Below are 21,121 nucleotides of genomic sequence, written 5' to 3' on the forward strand. Positions count from 1 at the left end.
GGGTGAATAGCAGCATAAATCTGTTTGATGTTTATGTCAACAGGGTTGCCAAAGCAAACAGCACAAACATCTGTCCATAGCATCAGCTGGAAAATGCTGCAAATGGGGGAAATCTTTTAATTGTGAGCAGTGGTTCACGGAACTCCCCATGTCTTTATTTATTAGGCTGATAACATCACCCCAACATATGAACTTTATGCAGCACATATAAATAATTCATGGATTAGCAAATAAAGAGATCTGGAATCTGTACATAGAGATGGCTGTTGCCAATTATCTCACTTGTGCAGAGCCAGACCCTTTCAGCTCCCATCCCTTGCAGCTGCTCTTTTAAATCATTCATCAGTGCTTAAGAGATATGCTGGTGGCACTGGCAGAGAGTATTTGAATTTTCATTGTTTACACACTGTGAATTTAGCTTCTGGTCTGAAATTATCTGCAACATTGAAGCCTTTGAGAATATAGATGAGAAGAATAAAACAATTCCTCTTTCTATCCTTTTTAAACACTTCTATAATTTTGATTAACTTTTCTTCAATTTTACTTCATATTCTTTTTATAATCACTACTTTCATTTTAAAGTTATATTAACTGATATAATTCCCTATGCTGTTTACATCATGAAGGCATCAGGAATACTCTGGAATATAAAAAGTATTACAAAACAAGTGTCTGGTAAATGTTTTCTTCAAGGTTGTAAAATGATTTTCCATTTTTAATTTAGAAATCTATACCTTACCTTATATCCAGAGTTGCTTCTTTCTGTTCATGCTTAAGCAAAACCCTCTTAGAAGTAATAATAAAAAATGCTTAAAAATTGATGAGAAACCACGGCCAGTGCTTTTTCTTATCAAATTACTGAGGCTCTGAGTTTCTGTGCCCATTCAGATCATGATGGGCAGCCCTTCCTGGGTGATAAATCTGCCTGTTGTCATTACAGCAATATAGCTCAATTTACTTCTTGCATGGATAATTACAGTAATGGTTTTAAAGTCAAAGGCCTTATGATAAACTCAGACTTTCAGCTGTATTAATTGAAAATCTAATTGATGTAACTAGAGTCTTGTGCAGCATTATTAACCATGCAGCTATCTGTGATGTACAGAGTGTGATGTACACAGATTTTCTGTCAATAGTTTTGCTCCTTTCTCTTAAGCTATAAATAAAGAAACATAATTGAGATTTCTGTCAGGATGCTGGAGCTGGCTGGTATAATGCTGGAGGCAGGAGAGGGGAGTGGAGCCTGCAATGGCATTCAAGCACAGCCCATCCCACTCACACAGGGATGCAGAGAGGTAGAGCAGGCGCCTGCGTGGTGCCACCTCTAAAAATTTTGGTGGAGGTGGCAGGGAACATCAGTGCCAGGCCCCACACCTTGGGGAATGTCACAGCTCTGCCTGTAGCCACCCCTCTGGGGCAAGAAATCCAACAGCATCTTTACCATGACATGCAGAAAGTGGCCTGCCCCTGATTTTGGGAACAGTCATGAGATTATAAGATATGAGCTGGGTCTCTCTTACCTTTGCAAAACAGGGCAATGCAGCTCAGTGTCGGGATCTTTAGCTGGTCAGAGTGACCCCAAGAAATGTTAGAAAGTCTCTTTTCCCAGCCTGGCGCTTGAAGAAGGAGTCAGGGCTCTTCATTTCTCGGTCTCAAGGTTGTTTATTGTATCTTATCCATAAAAAATTTTCTCCTGTCCAGCTGAGGTCCATTCAGCAAGACAGTCCAGGCACTCTGCCTGCCCCGGGGCGGTGTTATGTCTTTATACCAAAAACTATGTGTACAATGTTTACAATCACTTCCCAATACCTATCACCTATGTTAGACAGTGAGCTTCTACTCTAAACCAATCTGCAAGTGCCAACATCACAGCAGAAGACGAAGGCCAAGAAGAAGAAGAAGGAGAAAGGCTGGACATGTCCAAATCCCTCCATCTTGCCTCCTGAACCCCCATTCTAAAAACCCCAAAATCTACTTTTCCACCCCATGCTAACTTCACTATTATTCTACCTAAACTGTTGTGGCTTGCTGATCTTCATCCAAGGTTGGTAACTTGCTCCACGGGTCATAATCAAACCCACAGGCATCTTGGGCTCTGTGCCAGGGTCTCTGAGACCCCTGGCAGGGGTCTTGGCTGCTCAGGACAGCCAGAGAGATGTCCTGGGTCCTGACAGCTCAGTATCTGCTTTACTTTTTTTATGTGGAGGGAGAACTTTGTGTTTTACCCTTCAAGGAGCACCAGTGAGTTTTACCCTTCAAGGGTCCTACCACTCCCATGCTCTCAGGACCCCAGTGAGCAAGAGGCAGAGCAGTCACAAGGTTCCTGAGGAGGGCAGGTGGACACGGGGGATGGATCATCAGTGCAGATCAAAAAGGAGAAGCAGCCAAATGTGCTGGGGCTCAGGAGTCCCCATCAAAGCCCCTTTGGACAGGCTCTGGAGGAAGGAGACAGAGCAGGGGATGTCCTCACCCTGCTTCTGTCAGCTCCCAGCAGCTCATTGAACAAATTAGGTTTCCCTCTCAGATCCACACATGACAGAGGATGGCGTTTAGCAGATGGCATGTGTAATGGGACTGTCACACCAACACAGGTTTAAAAATAAAGCTGGGGAGGCAGTTAATGAATATACAATTCTCCTTTCAAGGAATTCTTTCTGTCCCTGTCAGGCATTAGGCACTCAGCTTGTGAGTGCTGAAAGACCTCTGATGTGTGTGCATTAAAAGACACAGTCTAGCATGTAACTGGGTTGTTTCACTTTAAAAGCTGGCATTGAAATAAGCAATTTATGTCATTCCTAAAAAAATTAACTTTTTCTTCTTGATGACTTTCAGCCTGCTGACAAGTGAAGTGCATTCTCTAGCTGGAGTGCTATCACTGAGAATATTTAATATTAAGAGTAATCCTTTTCACAGAGATGATTCTACTCAGTGGTTTTCTATCTTTATTATTTTAGCTAGTTTTTTAAAAAACAAAAATTAGGTAAGTCAAAAATCTACTTTTTCAAGGAAACTTGTTAATTTTTAATTACTTTTTAAAATTTCATGTTATCTCAAACTGAGTATCTTTATATAGGACTTTGCTTAAGAACATTAATTTGGGGAGAAGGCACAGTAACAGTAGCAGTGGTTAGTAGACAGACCAACACAATATATAATACATGTAACTTCCTAAACTACACACTAGAATTTCTCTTTATTTGTTAGTTTCTCACAGCTTTTTCAGTTCCAACAACAATAAAAAAAGGAAAAATATAATAGAAAATAAAACTATTATATGCATTGTGTTTCTCTCTTTATCCCTTTCTTTTTGTTGGCATTTTGGTGTTAATTAAAGGACTGCTCTAGCTCCAACTGAAGCCATTTGGGAGGACTCCTTTGATTTTCAGTGATGATTTTATCATGCCCATGTTTGTTAGATTTGCTGCTTTTCCAGCAGTCTGGCTTCTGGGACTGCAGGGAAAAAGCAGGGCAGATTTATAAATAAATATGGTCAGCATATCAATGTATATCAGTAGGAGAAAGGTAAATTCAGCTAAATCCTGGTGAGCAAACCTGTTTTCCTTAGTGCATTATGATTCACCTTCCTGCATTGTAAAAAATGGTGCTAACAAAAGAATTGTCACAGGAGGAGATTCTTGATTCCAAGGAAATAAAATCAGGGGGCAACTGATATTAGTTGCAATATTAGTCAAGTTAATTATAAATAAAATAATTTTCTGCCTTTTCTTTGTATAGGTGTGAATTCTTGATGAAATACTGCCTGCAATGGGATGTGGCAGCACAGGGAAAACCACTGACACAATTATAGCACCTTAAAGCTTTTCTTGCCCTCAAGAACTTATTTCATGCACCAAAGCAGTGTGAATGGCTCACAGGAACCTGCTTTTGTTGCCATTGGTGTGCACACTCCCAGTTACAGCATTTCAGAGGAAAGTTCTCAGCCAGCCCTACACAAGTGATGATCCCACAGGATCTGGGATTTGCAGAATCCCAAAACTTCAGAAAACAACTTAAAAGGGTTGAAATCTCAGGGAATATCATCTCTTAAAGCTGTCTTACTTTTGAAGCTTAAAGAATGTTGGGTTTTTGATATTCAGCTTTGGGTCCCTCACAACAAGAAAGACATTGAGGTGCTGAAACCTGTCCAGGGAAGGGCAACAGATGTGGGGAAGGGTCTGGAGCACAAGTCCTGTGAGGAGCAGCTGAGGGAGCTGGGGGTGTTTAGGAGAATAAGAAACTCAGGGAGATCTTATCACTCTCTACAACCTCCCCAAAGGAGGGTCCAGCCAGGGGGGTTGATCTCTCCTCCCAAGGAATAGTGATAGGGCAAGAGGAAATGGCCTCAAGTTTCACTACGGGAGGTCTAGACTGAATATTAGGAAAAATTACTTCTCAAAAATGTTTCCCAAGCATTGGAACAGGCTGGCCAGGGAAGTGGTGGAGCCACCACTCCTGGAGGTATTTAAAAGACATGTAAACGTGGCACTGAGGGACATGGTTTAGTGGTGGGCTTGGCAGTGCTGGGTTAATGGTTGGACTGAATCATCTTAGAGGTGGTTTCCTACCTAGATGATTCCATGGGTCTCTGATTCTGGGATCTTCCCACATGCACGGCGTGGGAAGCTCCTGGCCCTGCTGCTGGGCTCTTTGCTGGGCACACACTTTCCCCCAGCTGCTCACACCTGCTGCTGTTGTACCACGTTACAGTGTGGGGAAAGGGAAGGAAAGTGAGATATCCACTGTCTCTGAGGTGAAGAATTCACCGTTTCATCACTGCAGGGCCACTTTCACCATCCTGAGCAGTATTGTCAGGCCCAAGGAAAAATCTACAAACAGGCATGGGAGCAACATGTGAGTGGCTGTCCTGGGTCAGCCCACCTTGGCCCAGTGTCCTGCGTCCAAGAGCAGTCACCAGATGACAAGTGAAGAAAAAAGAGAAGCTGACAACCATAATATGAGCTTGATCTCATGTACCATCCCATTTTTCTATCAATCAGCCACTTGATGACTTTCTGAACAAGAAGATGAGCCCAGATCACTGTGCTAAGGACTAAAGCACCCTGCAGCATCCTGTGGTTGAAATGGTGGCATCCTGAGTGCTGCAGCATCCTGTGGCAGTGAATTGTGTGCTTCACTCATGTACACTGCATAGCAATGATAATCCTCTTTGTATAACACTGGCTGGCTTCAATACCCTAATGCTGCATTTTAAGACAGAATATGTGGCCCTTTTTAGTGTGAGAGCCAAGCTGGTGTTTAATTCATTAAGAGAAAATAATATGCAAAACAGCAATATTTATCCATAGCATACAAAATGTAAATGCTTTGTGCTGTGATGTTTGGGTGTCATTAGAATAATTTTAAAGGCAAGTGATTTAATTGTGTTTGTGCTAATTATAATGTTTACAAATTAGGGAAAGATGCATTTAGTGGTCTGTTGGGAAAGAGCTTTGAAACCTCACATGTCTTTGAGTCTACAGTACTGTCATCTAGTCACAAACTCTTTCTAACACCAGTGTGATTTGCTTTTTAGATTACTCTTGCATGAAAAACGAGTCTCAAGAGCTTTCAGCTCAATGGAATTCAAATCCAGGTTCACGTGTGTGTGTGTGTGTGTGTGTGTGTGTCTGACAGAAATTTAACCAAGTTCTTTTCTCCTCCTTTTCAAGGTCCCCGTGTCCCGATGGTGACTGTTCACAACACAACAGATGCACAGAGTAAGAATGGGCTTGAGCTTTGCAACTCTTCAGAGAAAAGCAGCCAGGCAGGACACTGAGATGTGGCTGCTCTTTGCTAAACTTACACTCCTGGGGACCCCAGACTCTGCCTAAATGCAAGTTTTCTGAGGGACTTGCAGAGCTGTTGTACTGCCATCACAACAGCTGCTGTTTGGGATGAAAAAACCGGTTGAGGCATGTTTGTTATCCTCTGTCTCAAAAAAATGCATAATTCAAATCTCTCTTTTTGTTAGTCTTCCTCTGATTTTGTTTTGCATCCCATATATAAGAAATAAGATAAGACAAATATAAGAAATATTCAGCCTAATCTGTGGTTTTAATAAAATCACTCTGATATGAATTATCAGAGATAATGCAGAGGAGGGAGCCCCACAAGTGGTGCCTCTGCCTGGTTCCCAGATCTGTCCATGGAGATTGTAGCACTTATTGTTTGGTAAAGCTTTGTCATGCTAATGATTTGCATCTACATCAGTGCAAAGCTGGAATTACTCCAAAAACAGGTTTCTTCCCTCAAAATATTTGACAGTCTTTATAACCATTAGCAGATTGGCAATGCAGAGTACAAAAAGCCATGGAGCTTCTGGGGTTCCACTCTGGCAATGTGGCACTGGGTCTCACGTGAAATCAAGATTTATCTGCTCCCATCCTTTTGATGGGAAAACACCATCTTTCATTTTAACAAAGAATTTAGCCCATCCTTAACTGCAGTCAGCGACTTCAGGCCCTGATGTGACCCAAGTATTAAACAACACCTTTATTCTATTTCTATCTGCTTTACACAAAGCCAATACCGGCTTATCAAGTAAAAGTTTTACTTATCTGGATTTACAGCAACTCACTGCTCTTTTCTCAAAAGAAGAAAAAAAAAAAGTGAGCAAACCAAGAAATTTGGCACTCATACTAAAGATTTACTGTGAAATGCTGACCTGCTTCATTTCCCACTGAAGGCAGTGAGTGTCACAGGAAAGGCTTTTGGCACCAGGGAGTGTCAGGTCCTCCTTCTTCCCAGCAGAGCCTGAGTTTGGCAGTGCCCTCCCCAAGGATAACCCCAGAGCAGCCCAGCTGATTTTCACAAGGCCCTTCAGCCAGAAGAGTTTCTTCACCCTGACGTGCAGCTCCAAAGTCACTTTCTTTTTGCCCCACTTTAAATAAAACACCTGAATTTTACTGTAGACACGGAGGCATCTGAGTGGCTATACCAGCATGGGATAGTGCTCTCATGAGTGGTGTTATACCCTCCTGTACAGTTCTGTAAAATACTTTTAGGTGAATAAAATGACAGACAACATAAAACAGAAACAGTAAATGAAGCGTTTTAAAAACTCAAACAAAACACATCAGGACCAGTTTTACTTTTGCAGATGCATATGAGTAGTATCTATTACACAGAGAACTCAGTCTACCCACGTGCAGAACACATCCTCTACTGAAATTCATGATTTTCTGCATACAATTACCATTCCCCCTGGTTCTTTTCTTTTTTCCCCCCTCATTCTTTTGCTTTTGAATGAAGGGCATCTGACAGTTGCATGTTACTGAATTTACTTATTTAATATGAGCCCATTACTCTATAAAAGGGAGTCTGCCTCTGTATTCTGCAATAATCTGATAATAGTGAGTTGCACTGAATATTAGAGAATGCTTACATTTAATTAAGCAATGACCATTTGTACTCCACAGACTCAAGCTCCCTGTGGTCCTAAAGCAAAAAGGAAAGTCCTTTAGGAGATATGCCAATCTTTTTATTTCCTCCACAGTCTTCCTGGCTTTCTGTGAATGCAATTATATGAACAAATAAAAGGGCTTGACTAAATTCCCCTACGTGGCAAGCCCCTTTCTGCTGATAAAGCTACTTGTGTGTGCCATAATTAAATGAGAATCTTAATATTTAACTAAACGTAATAGGCTGTTGCTTTGCCACTTTTGTGGGGGCTGTGGCTTTGATAAAGGGCCAGGCTTTGCAGAAGCAGGGTGAATAGTCACTGAAGCAATAACTACTGCTGAAACATCTCTGAAATATATTAACTGGGAAGGGCAAGGGTTTGTCTGCCTGCCCAGCAGAGATGGGCAGTGAGAGCAGGATGATCAGGTACCAGAAGTGTTATTTGAGGAGCTGGGGTTACGTATAAATTTATCAGTGTGTCTCAAAAGGGAAGTTACAATCAGGGACACACAAAGGGATGTGAAATCTCATACCCTCCTTGGGTTCATGGGGCAGAGATAATGCCCTGGAACCCCCTGGTTCACACCCAGACTGGTACCAGGGGAATGAGCACTCCCTAGACCAGGATTCCCTCACCCCAGCCTTTGAATCCCCCCTCCATGGGCTCAGGAGCTTTGCCCACACATTCCCCACCATGTGAGACACAGAGCCTGAGGTGTCCCCTAAAGAGGAGCCTTTTCCCTGACAGCTGGGAAGGATTTATTCTTTCTGCTGCTGGAGGGCGCTGCTTTTTCTAGAAGAGGCTCAGCAGGTAGAGCACATGGCCAGGATGAGGGGATAAAGGCTAAATCCCAGGAAGGAGGAAGGAATCCTCTATTTCAGACCCAGAAGTCCTTGGGTCAGACACACAAGCAAAATGAAAAAATTTTGAAACACTCCAGAAGTCAAGACTGCTGCAAAACCTGACCTTGCAGGTTTATATGGGCTTTGTCCACTTCCTGTCCCCTTGGCTTTCCCTCCCATGGATTTTATCTTGCACAGCAGCACAACTTTGGCTTTGGCCTCCATAGTCTCCTCCCCTTCCTATTTATTTTCTATAATTTGGACACAGCCTTGAGGACCTCTCCATTTGAGATCTCTTGGCATGATGAGTGGATGTCTGACTGGGACCCATGGTAGTGTCCCAGGACACCTCCCCACCTCCTGCAAATCAGCTGAATGACTCTGATTTCAGGACTATAGCTTTTTGCCAATGCAGAACTTGGAAGGGGTTTCAAAGATTTAAGTGAAATAGACTTCTGTGAGGACTAGAAGGAAATCCATTTGTAAGGAAACTTGTTTTGTATATATCAAGGTGACTATAAAATGCTAAAATGCATTTTCACAAACTGCGCCAAAAGTTTTTGTGATCTTGTCTTGTTCTTCTTTCAGAAATTTTTGAGCTGGAGGTAAATGAAAATGTGCAGCTGGCTGTAAATGACAGGCAAATGCCTAAGGTAGAATACATGGAAATCAAGGTAGATGATTACAGTAAGTAGCACCCTTCTTCTCACTTATTTTTCTCTTTCACTGCTGTAGCTGTGAAATGATACAGCCATCCTGACTAGACTGGCAGGAGGAAAAATGGCTTTGACTCTCAATAAACTCACACAGTTTGCAAAGCACTCTCCTGGAATGTGCTACATAAGGAGGTTATTACAGAGGCAGAATTTGATGAGAATTCAGCTGAAGAAAGGCAAAATGATAGGGTTGGATTTTTTTTCCTCTTAAAACTTTCTCTGTGAAGAAAAAGCCACTCTAGGAAATGACACGGTGGGGTGCCCCATTGCTGGAAGCTTTTGCCCTGGGTGTGTGTGTCATTTGGAATGGGTTTGGAGTGGGATAATGTGTGTGCTTGCTGCCTACAGCTGTGGCTGCCTCTCAGTGCACACTCTGAGCTGCAGTGAATGAAGATGACTCTTGAATGAGTGCCCTTTAGAGTCACTATGATTCTTCAAAAAAGCCATGATTTGGGAGGGTTAAAAAAAAAAGAAAAATAAAAACCAAAAAACCACTTTATGAGGAAAGACAAAGGAAGATTTCACCTGGAGTAAAGAAAGCAAACACTTAGAGCAGTTTGCACCTGCAGCTGGTGTGTTATTTCTACCACTTGTATAATCATTCCCCACGGATATATATATATACATACATACATATATATATACATATATATATATATACCAAAGAGGGAGAGAAAAGCCTGGTGGCAAACACCCAAAGTATAAGCCTGTCTCTGCAGCTGTACCTGAAACAACCTAAAGAAACATCTCCTCTGGCTGTAAGCAGTTACCTTCCCCATAATGGGGAAGATCCACATATTTAGAGATGCAAAAAGGCTCCCCAAAATCCCAGCCTGCACGTATGGTGGCAACTCTAGAACAAAACCCCAAAGACTCTGGGTTCGAAGTGTGGCCCATAATGTTTGCTATGCCAGCAGGAGTGTATTTCTCAGGCCACAGGCAGTGAAGCGAAAGCAGAGAGCTGTGCTGGGGGCAGGTTACTGATTGCAGCCATTTCCAGATGTTATAAAATGTGAAACAAAGGCTGAGAGATGGCTGCCATTTGAAAAGGGTAACAATGGCCCTAAAATGTTCTGTTTGCCACAGGGGCATAAGGAACATAAACCAGTGCATAAAATAACAGGAACAGACATGCAATTCCAAGTTTTATGGACAGGAAAGGATGGATAAAGGACCCATATTTCCCCCATGAGCCAGCTCATGTGAGACTGGCAGTTTACTAGGGATAACTCAGCTTGATACTAAATTTTTTTTAATACAGGCCTCATTACAATTCTTCTCATTTAACCAAAAATATACTTGTGTGTATATATATATAATAAATACAAACTGCCCATTCTGCTGTGCCATCCCTGTGTTTACAAAGCTTTGGGCTGAGCAGCCTGGGGAACACTGCACATAGCACTTTGTAATATTAAAAATCAATCCATGGCCTTTTTGGCTGTCCCTGGGCCATTGATCCAATTTGCAGCTATTAGCATTCAGATGGAATAACTAATTAGGCAGAGTGTCAGGCAACGATTGCAAAGCAAACCACTTAAACCATACTGCTAATCTGTGTATTAATCTACTGAAAATGCTCCTAATACCGATTTAATTGCTGAGCCTTTGCTAATCTAGATTGTAGTTAACATTTCAAAAATAAATGTGCTGTCGTTGATGCAGAGAGTGTTTTTGTGGAGGCAGTTTTGGCTACTGATACAAAGCCACAGAAATGACATTCAGTTAAAAGAAGCTTTAGTGATCACACCCCTCCTTTACATTGGTTCTGTACCAGTGTGACTTGGGCTTCAGCACCTTTGCCTCCTGTTTGCCACAAAATTTAACCCTTTGGAAGTTAGGATTAAAATACTTGTTTCTCCCTCTGTCCTCACACCATTATAGCAAAATAATTCTATTTCTCCCCCAGCCACCATACTTAATTGGGTTTTAAATTACCATTTTCATTGCCAATTTTCCTCCCTCTCTGCTGCCCTGAAATATTGATTTCTCTCTGCGTCACTCATCCAGCTGCCAAAAAAGGAAAATTGTAGCTATTGACAGATGTTAATTGAATGCTGTAAAAGTGATGCATGACTGAGCAGCTCACACTGTACTCCCCATTTACATTTCTTGTCACCTCAGCTATCACAACGTGAGTCTTTTCTTTGGCAACATCTGTGTTTCTAAGGTGATAGTCCATTTTGCTCCTACTTACTTGTGGCCAAAACACCAGAAAAATCTTTTGGAATCATGTCAACATTCCCATATCAAATATATGTTAATTGTTCTTTTTTTTTTTTGTCTTAGGATTGCCAATGCAGATCTTAAAGCCAGCAACCTTTGCAGACACCGCTCACTACCCCTTGCTTTTGGTTGTGTAAGTTCTCTCTTGTCCTTTCTTTCTGTTCACATTATCAGGGCAGCTTGGAAACCTTGGCCATGATCAGAAAGATATGTTTTTGTACAAGATATGTTTAAGATATGTTTTGTACAAAGAATGCCAGAGTCCAGCACATTGGTTCCTACCCTCTCTCACTTCACAGCTGAAGTGAGATGTACATCAAGAGATGTACATTCCTTCTTTCCTAGGTTTGAGCCAAGGTTTTCAGCTCTCAGGAGGGCACCCTGTTGAAATCCTGCAGAGTAAATTTGGGATTTTCTGAAGGTGTTTCATGCACACTTCAATCACTTGTGGGGCAGAAATGGGAGGAGCAGGAATGCAAGATGAATTTTGGCTTCCTGTCCCACTGCTTAGGGCACCCACCTTATGATTAACAGGTAATTTTAGAGTGGAATTCAGTCAGCCTTACTAGAGCTCAAATTTTAGGTGCCCTCATGCAGAAATCATTCCCTTTTAAGTGCTGGTGTTTGTTGAAGTGACAGCAAAGAGAGAGCTGGAAACCTTTGAATATCACCGCATTTATATTAAATACATAGGTTTTCCTCCTGGCAGGCAGAGCAGATGGGAATTTCTTTATGCAACACTTAGAAACAATAATACACATTACTGAGTGGGTTTTATTGACAATTTGGAAAGAAACTGCGGGAGGGAATTGACTGACCTTGGAAGAACCCGTTTGGCCCTGGCTGCATCCCAGTGCATCACTTGCTGCCTGCCAGGGAACACTCCATGAGAGGAAAGCCTCATGCAGGAGGGATGAATGCCTGGTGAATGCCTGTGCCACCCTGCAAAAGTCTCCATGAAGGACAAAGCCACTGCAGGGAGCATGTTGTTAAGTCATTAAATTACTGCAGAGAAAATTTGCTTCATTACCAAAGTGCTGGAGGAAGATTGGCTCTTATCAAGCACCCAGCACTTGATTAGGCTGCCCCTGGAGCTGGGTGGGCCAGGGTCTCACTTGGATAAATGTAAATGACTGGAGACACATGTGCATTGAAGTCCTGCAGTGAAGTGCCCAATGTCTCTGAGAACCCCAAAACTGACAAAAAATAAGTGGATAAATATGCCAGTGGCTCTACAGTAATCTCAGCCTAAAATTATTGCTTAAAGTCATCGTCACCATCATCATCATCATCCCTTGGTTTTTCTGGCTGAAGTAGGGTCTCTATTTCTCAAGATGGTTCCCCTGTACAGGATCAGACCCTAAGCAGAAGGGTGAAGAGGACGTCTTGCCCACTCCTTTCCCCTTCTCAATTCTGAGGCAAATTGGTCATTATTAAGTTGTTTTTTTAACTTCAGAAAAGTCCTTTCCCTCTATACTTGTGTGAAGCAGTGATGACAGAACGACTTCAGCAGAAATCAAAAAAGAACTCTGGGGAAGGTAAAAAACAGATATACATTAGAGCAGACATAATAAAGGCAAAACTCGACTGATACCTGGTTACTCACAGGAGGAATCCTGACCTGTTAGAAATGTGCTTGCAGGTGTGGTTCAAACCTCAGCTTAGAGGCTGCTGTACACAGAGGGAGGCAGAAACCAACCCACAGCTTCCACCCAGCCTCAAAACCCATCCCACACAATCATCCTCTTGCACACCATTGTGAGAGACAACTTCTCACTGAAAATTTTAAAAAGTTTATTAAACCTTAACAAAAACATAACAAAGGACGATATAAGGAAAAAGCTGCAGCCCTGGGAACTGCCCCTCGTGCATACCACATGGCCAGTTCGTCTTCAAGATGGATGCTCAGTCTTTTATACCCCTGGGGGTTGCATCACCAGCCCTGGCCTTTCCCAAAGTCTGTCAGTCAGCTCCTCTTTGCTATTTATCAGTGGAAACTGCTTTCTTGTAACTTGGTTGGAGGTCAGGTGTTGCCATGCCCACCCCCAAGCACCCCCAAGCTTTTCCATTCCCAGCTGCCCCATGCCAGGGGCACATGTGCAGCCTTCTTTTACCTGTCCTACACAGCCCAGGCTGTCTGATGGCAACAATACAGGGGAGAAAGGGAACTATGGGGAGAACAGAGGACATCTAAACTACAACAACAGAACTGTGTTATAAATGGTGTTCAATTTGTGTTAAATTAGTGCTGAGTTGAGAATTGTTGTTTTGGGGTGCGTTGATGAATATTTGTTGTGGGTCCTGGGGAGGGGAGATCCAGGATTTGGTGGGGGTGATGGTCGAATGGGGGTGGGAGGTGATTGGACAGGGGACTTGGCCAATCATTCAACGCCCTGAGGAAATGATTGGTCCAGAATGAATATCGATAAGGACCAATGAGAACGCCAGAAACTGGCCAATCAACGCATGGATCCAAGACCCACCAATCCTGGACCTGAGAGGGGTTATAAAAATTAGGGTTTTGGTTGAGTTGGGGGTTCTTCTCCTTGTGAGGGGCTTGCTTTTTGGGGGACAACCCAGTGTGTTTGGGACACATTGTTATTTTTGGGCTGTTGCATGAGAGTTTGAGCTTATCTCGGACTCTCTGTCCTCTGTAGTTGGTTTTAATAAGCAAGAGCCTTTTTCTTGTCAAAGTCTGGCCTCATTCGATTTTATAACAACTATACATCACTAAAGCTTTTCTTAATATTCACACAATAGTTATCTTTTAATTGTGAGAGCCAATCATCTCATTATCCATGTATAACACCATCCTTGCAGAGACTGGTGTCCCCTTCCAGAAACCTGTGTTCCCTCACCCTGCCCGATGGGGCTGTGGGTCCCCACCCACGGCAATCCCACAGCCCTGGGGAGGGCGTTGGGCGCTGTTACCTTTCCTTGATGCCCGTTTCTGTTCCAGGGATGGCACACCTGGCAGCCAGATCGTCACAGAGAGGTTTGAGGTGACGTGGGAGAGCGTCATGGTCAGCTCCCACAGCGCCATCGTGCTCAAGTTCGATGGGCGCGGCAGCGGCTTCCAGGGCGCCAAGCTGCTGCACGAGGTCAAGAGGAGGCTGGGCCTTCTGGAAGAGAAGGATCAGCTGGAAGCTGTCAGGTGAATGGCACTGTTACAGAAGGAATTCGTTTATTGGGATAATTGTGACCATAATATTTTCTGGAAAAATCTCCTTGCCCAGGATTCTTCTCCTGGGAAACCTCAGAGAAAAAGGAAAACAATATTATCTCTGAGAAGCCTTGGAGAAAAAGGAAAACAATAATTATCTCATTTGTTTCTCCTGTGTTTTGCTGCTTTTGAATGTGGTTTAGACATTGCTTATCAACAATGTTTCATTGGTTTCGTGTGAATTGTTTTTACTTAATAACCAATCACCATCCAGCTGTGTCGGGGCTCTGGAGAGAGTCACGTCTTTTTCATTATTATTTTTTAGCCTTCTGGCTGTATTCTTTCTCTATTCTTTAGAATAGTTTTAGTATAGTATTCTTTAATATAATATAGTAACATAAAATAATAAATTAGCCTTCTAAGAACATGGAGTCAGATTCTAAATTCCTCCTCCATCCGGGGAACCCCAAAAATACCACAGATAATTAATCCAAGACTCATTAGTCCTGGCTGCTTTAATGGTGTGTAGGGTAGAGCAAGGATATGGGAGGGATGGACAATGTTGTGCAATCACAACTGCATGTGAGAGGGAGCTCATGTCAACCAGAGCAGAGGGAGAAAAACAAGCCTTAAACAGAGCTAAATTAGAGCACACTTATCTGTATCACATGTTCAAAGCCTATTTATTTTTAGCTCTATCCAGTCATACAGCTACAAACCAGCAAGCTTGAATATCTGTTCCTACATAAATCTTTTGCTTGCTTGGTAGTTGGAAAAAATCCATCTTTAAATCCTTAAACTTTTTAAACAGAATAACCAGGGCAAAACCCTAAATGTCAAGTCCTGTCATATTGTTAGATTTATTCTGCACATAATCACATTCAATCCACTATCAGAGTATTGCAATCGCAGTGCAATAGCTTATTATGGCTTCCAGAAGTGGGGGAGGTTATTTGATGCCACTCCTTGGTCAAATCCAACACATGGGGTTGCAAGATTAAATCAGAGAGATCCATGTGAAAGCAGCTTGGTGTGATTTGGGTTGTCTGTGTTAAGGGGAAAGAGCTTTAAACTGAAAAAGGGGCAGGTTTGGATTAGATATTGGGAAGAAATTCTTAAGTGAGAGGCTGTGAGAACTGGCACGGGTTGCCCAGAGAAGCTGTGGATGCCCCATCCCTGGAAGTGTCCAAGGCCGGGTTGGATGGGGCTTGGAGTGACCTGGAATAGTGAAAGGTGTCCCTGCCATGGCAGAGAAGTTAGAACTGGATGAGCTTTAAGGTCCCTTTCAACTCAAACCATTCTATGATTTTTTTCTGGGGCTAGTTTAATTTAAAGCTGATTAAAATCACATTGGTTTTGCTCTTGAAGGGAAAAATATTTTTAACCCATTGCTTTTCCTCTCTCATGTTCTAGGACAATGCTGCAGGAGCATTTCATTGATAAAACAAGAGTCGGTGTGTTTGGGAAGGTAATGCTGTGACATTGCTCCTGTGTGCTGTCCCAGCTGGCTGATATGGCTAAACAGCTGAGTTAAACCCTGACTTATTGAATATATCAATGGTGACTTTTATTTTTGGGATACACTGCACCTTGCTTAGTGCTGTTAAAGGTGGAGGCTTTCATTTCACCGATGTACTCACCAATGACTTCTTTTAAATTAACTTCCAAGTGCAAAAAGTGACTGCTGCTCAGAGAACATCATCAGATAGTTCATTATATTTTCCTATTGCAAACTTCCATTTCATTTTCACCTTGTCTCCTAAAGCCTGTGGGAACGTGGATACATCTAACTCATGTGTACAACAAGCCTGTGGATTTCTGAGGCTGATTTGCTGTGTGTGGCTGGCTGGGAAACAGGCACTGTAAAGTACAAACAGTTTGAGATGAGAGTGGGACTGTGAGTAGAAATTGTTTACTTGAGAGACAAGGGCTTGGACTAGGCGAGGAGAGCTGCATGTAGAGCAGCATCTCTGAAGGGAATTGTTAACAGGCTGGCAGCAGACAAGGAAATGTGATGCTCATTTTAAGTAGAGAAAGTCTGTAAGAGAAAGTAAACATTTTGGAGAGGTAACAGATCTGGTTAGAGCTACAGCCATAAAGTGAGATGAAAAAGGCCAGCTCTTGGGCACACCACCCTCCTGCCTTCAGGAGATGTCCCTTGGTTTGTGTTTCTCCAGGGCACGGTGTTACAGGCTCTGTAATGGCCAAGCATGTGCTGCAAGGTCTCAGCTACCCCTGTTTCTGAACCCAAAAGCAGCAGTGCCTCCCAGAAGGATCAGTGACACCCCTATCCCATTTCTGTTCCAGGATTATGGTGGTTACCTCAGCACCTACATGCTTCCAGCTGGTGAAGACAACCAGGTGTTCACCTGTGGAGCTGCTCTTTCCCCAGTGACAGACTTCAGACTATATGGTAAATCCCATTCCTCAGCCCACAGACCCCCCTGCTGACCACAAGTGATGTTTCTTCCCTATCCTTTCCCACCTGCCACTTTTCTTTCCCAAGATCTTACTTATTTTACATTCTGTGTCTTTTTAGGAGTAGTCATACACCTTTTTTCCCCACTAAAGCAATTTATTTAGCTGCACCAGTAGGACCAGTCATGGTAGTTAGAGCAATCAAATCACTTTATGAGTCCTTTTAAATAAAGGTGAATTGTTTTTAAACCCCTCCAGCCTTTGCCACCAACCACCCCCAGTGCCTTGAACCTGCTTCTTTCCTGCCTGAAGCATCCTCCCATGCAAGCTGAGGTCCAGTCTGCCTGGCCCATCCTGCCTCTGACCACAGCACTGCCCTGCACGTGGGGGTCCTTTCCCTCAGGGATAGCAGTTCCCTTTGCACTTAGTGACAGTGACAATCAGAGGGCTGCCAGGGTCCTCAGTGGTGTTCAGCCAGACTTCAGGAGCTGTGCAATTATCCCTGAGACCAAAGGGAACTTCTGCTGATGGAGAAGGGACCATGTGAAAGGAGAAAGAGACACAACCTGATAGAGCTCTTCTATCTCAGTTGCATTAACAAAGAAAAAAAAAAGGTTTTTCTGTTTTATTTAGAGACCAGAAGTCCATGGTGATGATGACAGACTGTGGTATCACACATATCCTTAGTGCATTTTCAAAAACTTTTAGAAATGCATTCTCTATAATTAAGGCCATGTTAGAAAATAAGGGCTTTTTTAGCATTTGCCATATTTGACTCAGAAGCACCAGTGTATTCCTGACTGAAAGTGATATTTTCATTTCTTCTCTTCAAGCTTCAGCCTTTTCTGAAAGATACCTGGGCTTGCACGGGGTTGATAACAGAGCATACGAGGTAACTGCATGGACACTGCATTTCCCTGATAAAATGTGAACTGGCTCTCAACTCTCTTCCCATGTGTTCTCCTTTGGGAAGAAGCAAGGTTATGCAAGAGGGACTCTCTAGTGAAGCTCTGAAGGTGTCCTTCAGCCTGCTTACTGCTTTTCTTGTTTTAATAGTAATCATGGATGAAGTTTTTATTGATTAGCCCTCGTGTCTGCCCCTCTAAATTGGGTAAATACAGTTTTAGAGATGGAAGGAGCTGAGTGACTCAAATGTGCCCAAGAGGACACAGTGTCATGACCTCCTGGAAAGTTCTTGCCAATGGTCTTGCCACTTTGATTCTCTCTGAGATAAACAAATTCAAGTGAAACTCAGCTTGGCTTTCTCAAACTTTGTGATATTTCAGATAGGCAGAACTCTGTGCCAGAACTGAGCAGGACATGGAAAAGGAAGCACAGCAGCAGTTAATGAAGACATTGTTTAATACACCTGATGGGATCAGTTGGCTCCTGTGCTGAAATTACTTGGAGACAAAACCTGATAAAGGATAGTCACACAAACAAAATTGGTTATAGAGAAAATCTGTTCAGCTTCCAAGCCTTGTCTCCAGCCAGAAGACACGAAGGTAGCAAAGGTCTGGCACTGTTCTCACAGAGAAAGCAGATTCCATCCTGTGCCCTCACAAGGGAAGGTTTCTCCTGGCTACCTAAACTCTGAGCTCATTGTCTCTCAAATTTTGCACTCATAATCTCTACATTAATGCAAATGCTTTTTGTTCTTTTAGAAATTGTTTGTATTTTTATTCCCTTGTGCATCTGAAGGACAAGCTGAGGGCAAAGGTGTTCTCAACAGTGGACACTTGAATTTCGTATCAGAAATGCCAGAACTCATTGAGGTTGGCTTCCAAAATACACCAAAGTCCCTCCAGACCCATGAAGTATTATTAGGCATAGGAACCTGGGCACACTTTTCATCAGAGTTTTTTATTCGCTTTGATATTTTCCATGTATTCTACAGTTCAGGCTTTTATTGAATATTTTCAGAACAGAGGAGGGTCTCTGACGTGTTCCTGCTGCTGACACTGCCCTGCCAGCACAGGCTGGGGTTTATTTTACCTCTAGATCTATAAGTAGCCAGGAGAATATGCTGTGCTGGTGTCTGCTTGTAATCCTGGTGATAAAGTATTAAATGGAAATAAGCACTTCAATTGCCTCCATATAAATTGCTAATTTCTAACAAGATTTTTAATCTTATTGCAACCTTTACCTTCACAGATCAGCAAATTATCACACAGAATCTCGTTACTAAAGGACCAAACATTTTTGATCATTCATCCTACTGCTGATGGTAAGTTAGCCCATCATTTGAGTTCATTATATGTTTGTGATAGCTTTGGTTTTTGTTAATTAAATTTGTCTCTTTAATGATTGCGATCTATTTTTACAGAAAAAATCCATTTTCAGCATACTACAGACCTTATCACACACCTAATTAGGGAAAAGGCTAATTACAGCTTGCAGGTACAGTATATGTTTCTTTTTTTTCTATTTGAACAGTTATTTCCCTATTTGAACTCGAGCTGCTGTTATGAAGCAAGGTTTGAAAAACAACTTGCAAACTCAGCCTGGCAGTAGAAGTAGCACCAGCATATAACATTTCTATTAGTCCCATGCTTATGCAACATCAGTGTTTTGGTCTGGACAGTTGTAGAACAATTATTGAATTACAGTAAATTAGGTTGTGAGAGACATATCCATAAGGAATTTCTGCATGTTGACTTTCTTTGGGAACAACAGAAGAAATCCAGGATGAATTTTGGGGAAACAGGGTTTTACATTAAATCAACCAGAAAAGTTACAAAGATATATGTCACCTAAATCTGACATCCCACTGGGAATGGCACAGCTCTACCTTCCACCAAATTATATCTCTATTTTGCTGAATGGTCCATGTCTAAGCCATTAAATGTTCCAAAATTAACCCACCCTAGCATCCCTGCCTAGACAACCCATTATGATCCTCTTCAAGTTACCTGCTCCATTTTATTGCAAAGTTGAGTTTAAACAATTTAATTTCTGGCTTCACAAATTTTTTTCAATTTATTTACTTCTCCAGCAATATTTATTATATTAAATTATTTTAATTAATGACATTTTTGCTTTAAAGCCCTCATTTTATTCAGTGTAACCTAATGCCATTTCTCTCCAAAACTGCAAGTTTTTTGGTTTTCACAAGGGAAGTGTGGGCTGGTTCTTCTTAGACTGAACCTTCTGAGAACAGAATTAAATGGAAAATCCTCCAGCCGAGAAAGGTTCCTTGTGAAGGAAGATGCAGGTCTGCACTGAGAGCACTGTGGTGCCCAAATTTGTTGAGTTGAGTTTAAACAATTTAATTTCTGGCTTCACCATTTTTTTTTCAATTTAATTACTTCTCCAGCATTTTTTTTAATTAATGACATTTTTGCTTTAAAGCCCTCATTTTAGTCAATATAACCTAATGTAATTTCTCTCCAAAACATCAAGTTTTTTGGTTTTCACAAGGAAAGTGTGGGCTGGTTCTTCTTAGACTGAACCAGAATTAAATAGAAAATCCTCCACCCCAGAAAGGTTCCTTGTGAAGGAAGATGCAGGTCTGCACTCAGGGCACTGTGGTGCCCAAATTCCGCAGGGCTCACGAGCATCTGTGGGAAGCCCTGGGATGCTGAGGAGATGCAGCTCAAGCTGCAGGTGTGGGTCGTCACTCCTGAGACTTTCAGCTCTAAAAGGTGTGTATTTACCTGTTTCTTTACAGATTTACCCTGATCAAAGCCATTACTTCAGCAATGCAGCATTGGAGCAGCACTTGTACCAGTCCATTGTCAACTTCTTTGTGGAGTGTTTCCAGGTTCCAGACAAACTCCCACTGGCCCCACTGAAGGAGGAGGAGGAGGATGATTAACCCTACTTGTCCGTGCTAAGCACAAGGCAGATCTCTCTGACAATATGCAACTGGATCATTTTCCTGAAGAAAGAGATGTTGTTAGCATGTATTTAAAAACAAAACAAAACAAAACAAAAAAAACCAAACTGAAAGCAGCTCCTCTGCTTTACTTGACAGCAACTCCTTCCTAAATGGAAGAACATTAAGCATGGTGAACTCAGCAGAAACTGCTGTCTGAAATAAATCCATCACAACCAACATATTCTTTTTCTTTGGTTGGGTTTTTTCTTTTTTTTTTTTTTTTTTTTTTTTTTTTTTGTTTGTTTTGCCACAAAATGACTTATAGAATGAAAATGGTAAGACGTTGAACTTGAAGGAACACCTCAAGAAACCACTTTGAGGACTGGAAGATTTGATGTCTCTTTGCAGTCAAGCAGTCAAGCAGTAGCAGTGAAATCCATCATCCACATTAAGGTTGCTATAGTTAGCATCACAGTGTGTCAGAACAAAAAATCTAATCTAATACACAGAGAAGATTATAGCACAATTATTTTC

At 42.1% G+C, this 21,121-nt stretch overlaps 1 protein-coding gene across 4 annotated transcripts in view; it reads left to right on the forward strand.

Moving 5' to 3' along the window:
* Positions 1 to 20,683, forward strand: part of DPP6 (dipeptidyl peptidase like 6) — a 562,376-nt gene extending 541,693 nt beyond the window's left edge. For 3 of the 4 annotated variants that reach the window (XM_030965369.1, XM_030965378.1, XM_030965361.1), the window contains exons 17-26: positions 5,670 to 5,717; positions 8,833 to 8,931; positions 11,250 to 11,319; positions 14,146 to 14,340; positions 15,763 to 15,817; positions 16,657 to 16,762; positions 17,601 to 17,659; positions 18,922 to 18,994; positions 19,094 to 19,167; positions 20,438 to 20,584. In XM_030965369.1, the coding sequence (XP_030821229.1) occupies positions 5,670 to 5,717; positions 8,833 to 8,931; positions 11,250 to 11,319; positions 14,146 to 14,340; positions 15,763 to 15,817; positions 16,657 to 16,762; positions 17,601 to 17,659; positions 18,922 to 18,994; positions 19,094 to 19,167; positions 20,438 to 20,584 (926 nt within the window). Of the gene's footprint in view, positions 1 to 5,669; positions 5,718 to 8,832; positions 8,932 to 11,249; positions 11,320 to 14,145; positions 14,341 to 15,762; positions 15,818 to 16,656; positions 16,763 to 17,600; positions 17,660 to 18,921; positions 18,995 to 19,093; positions 19,168 to 20,437 lie in introns of all 4 variants that reach the window. The other variant, XM_030965353.1, reaches the window with a different exon arrangement.
* Positions 20,684 to 21,121: the final 438 nt, after the last annotated feature.

This window comes from Camarhynchus parvulus, chromosome 2, assembly GCF_901933205.1.
Source record: "Camarhynchus parvulus chromosome 2, STF_HiC, whole genome shotgun sequence".
Taxonomy (NCBI): domain Eukaryota; kingdom Metazoa; phylum Chordata; class Aves; order Passeriformes; family Thraupidae; genus Camarhynchus; species Camarhynchus parvulus.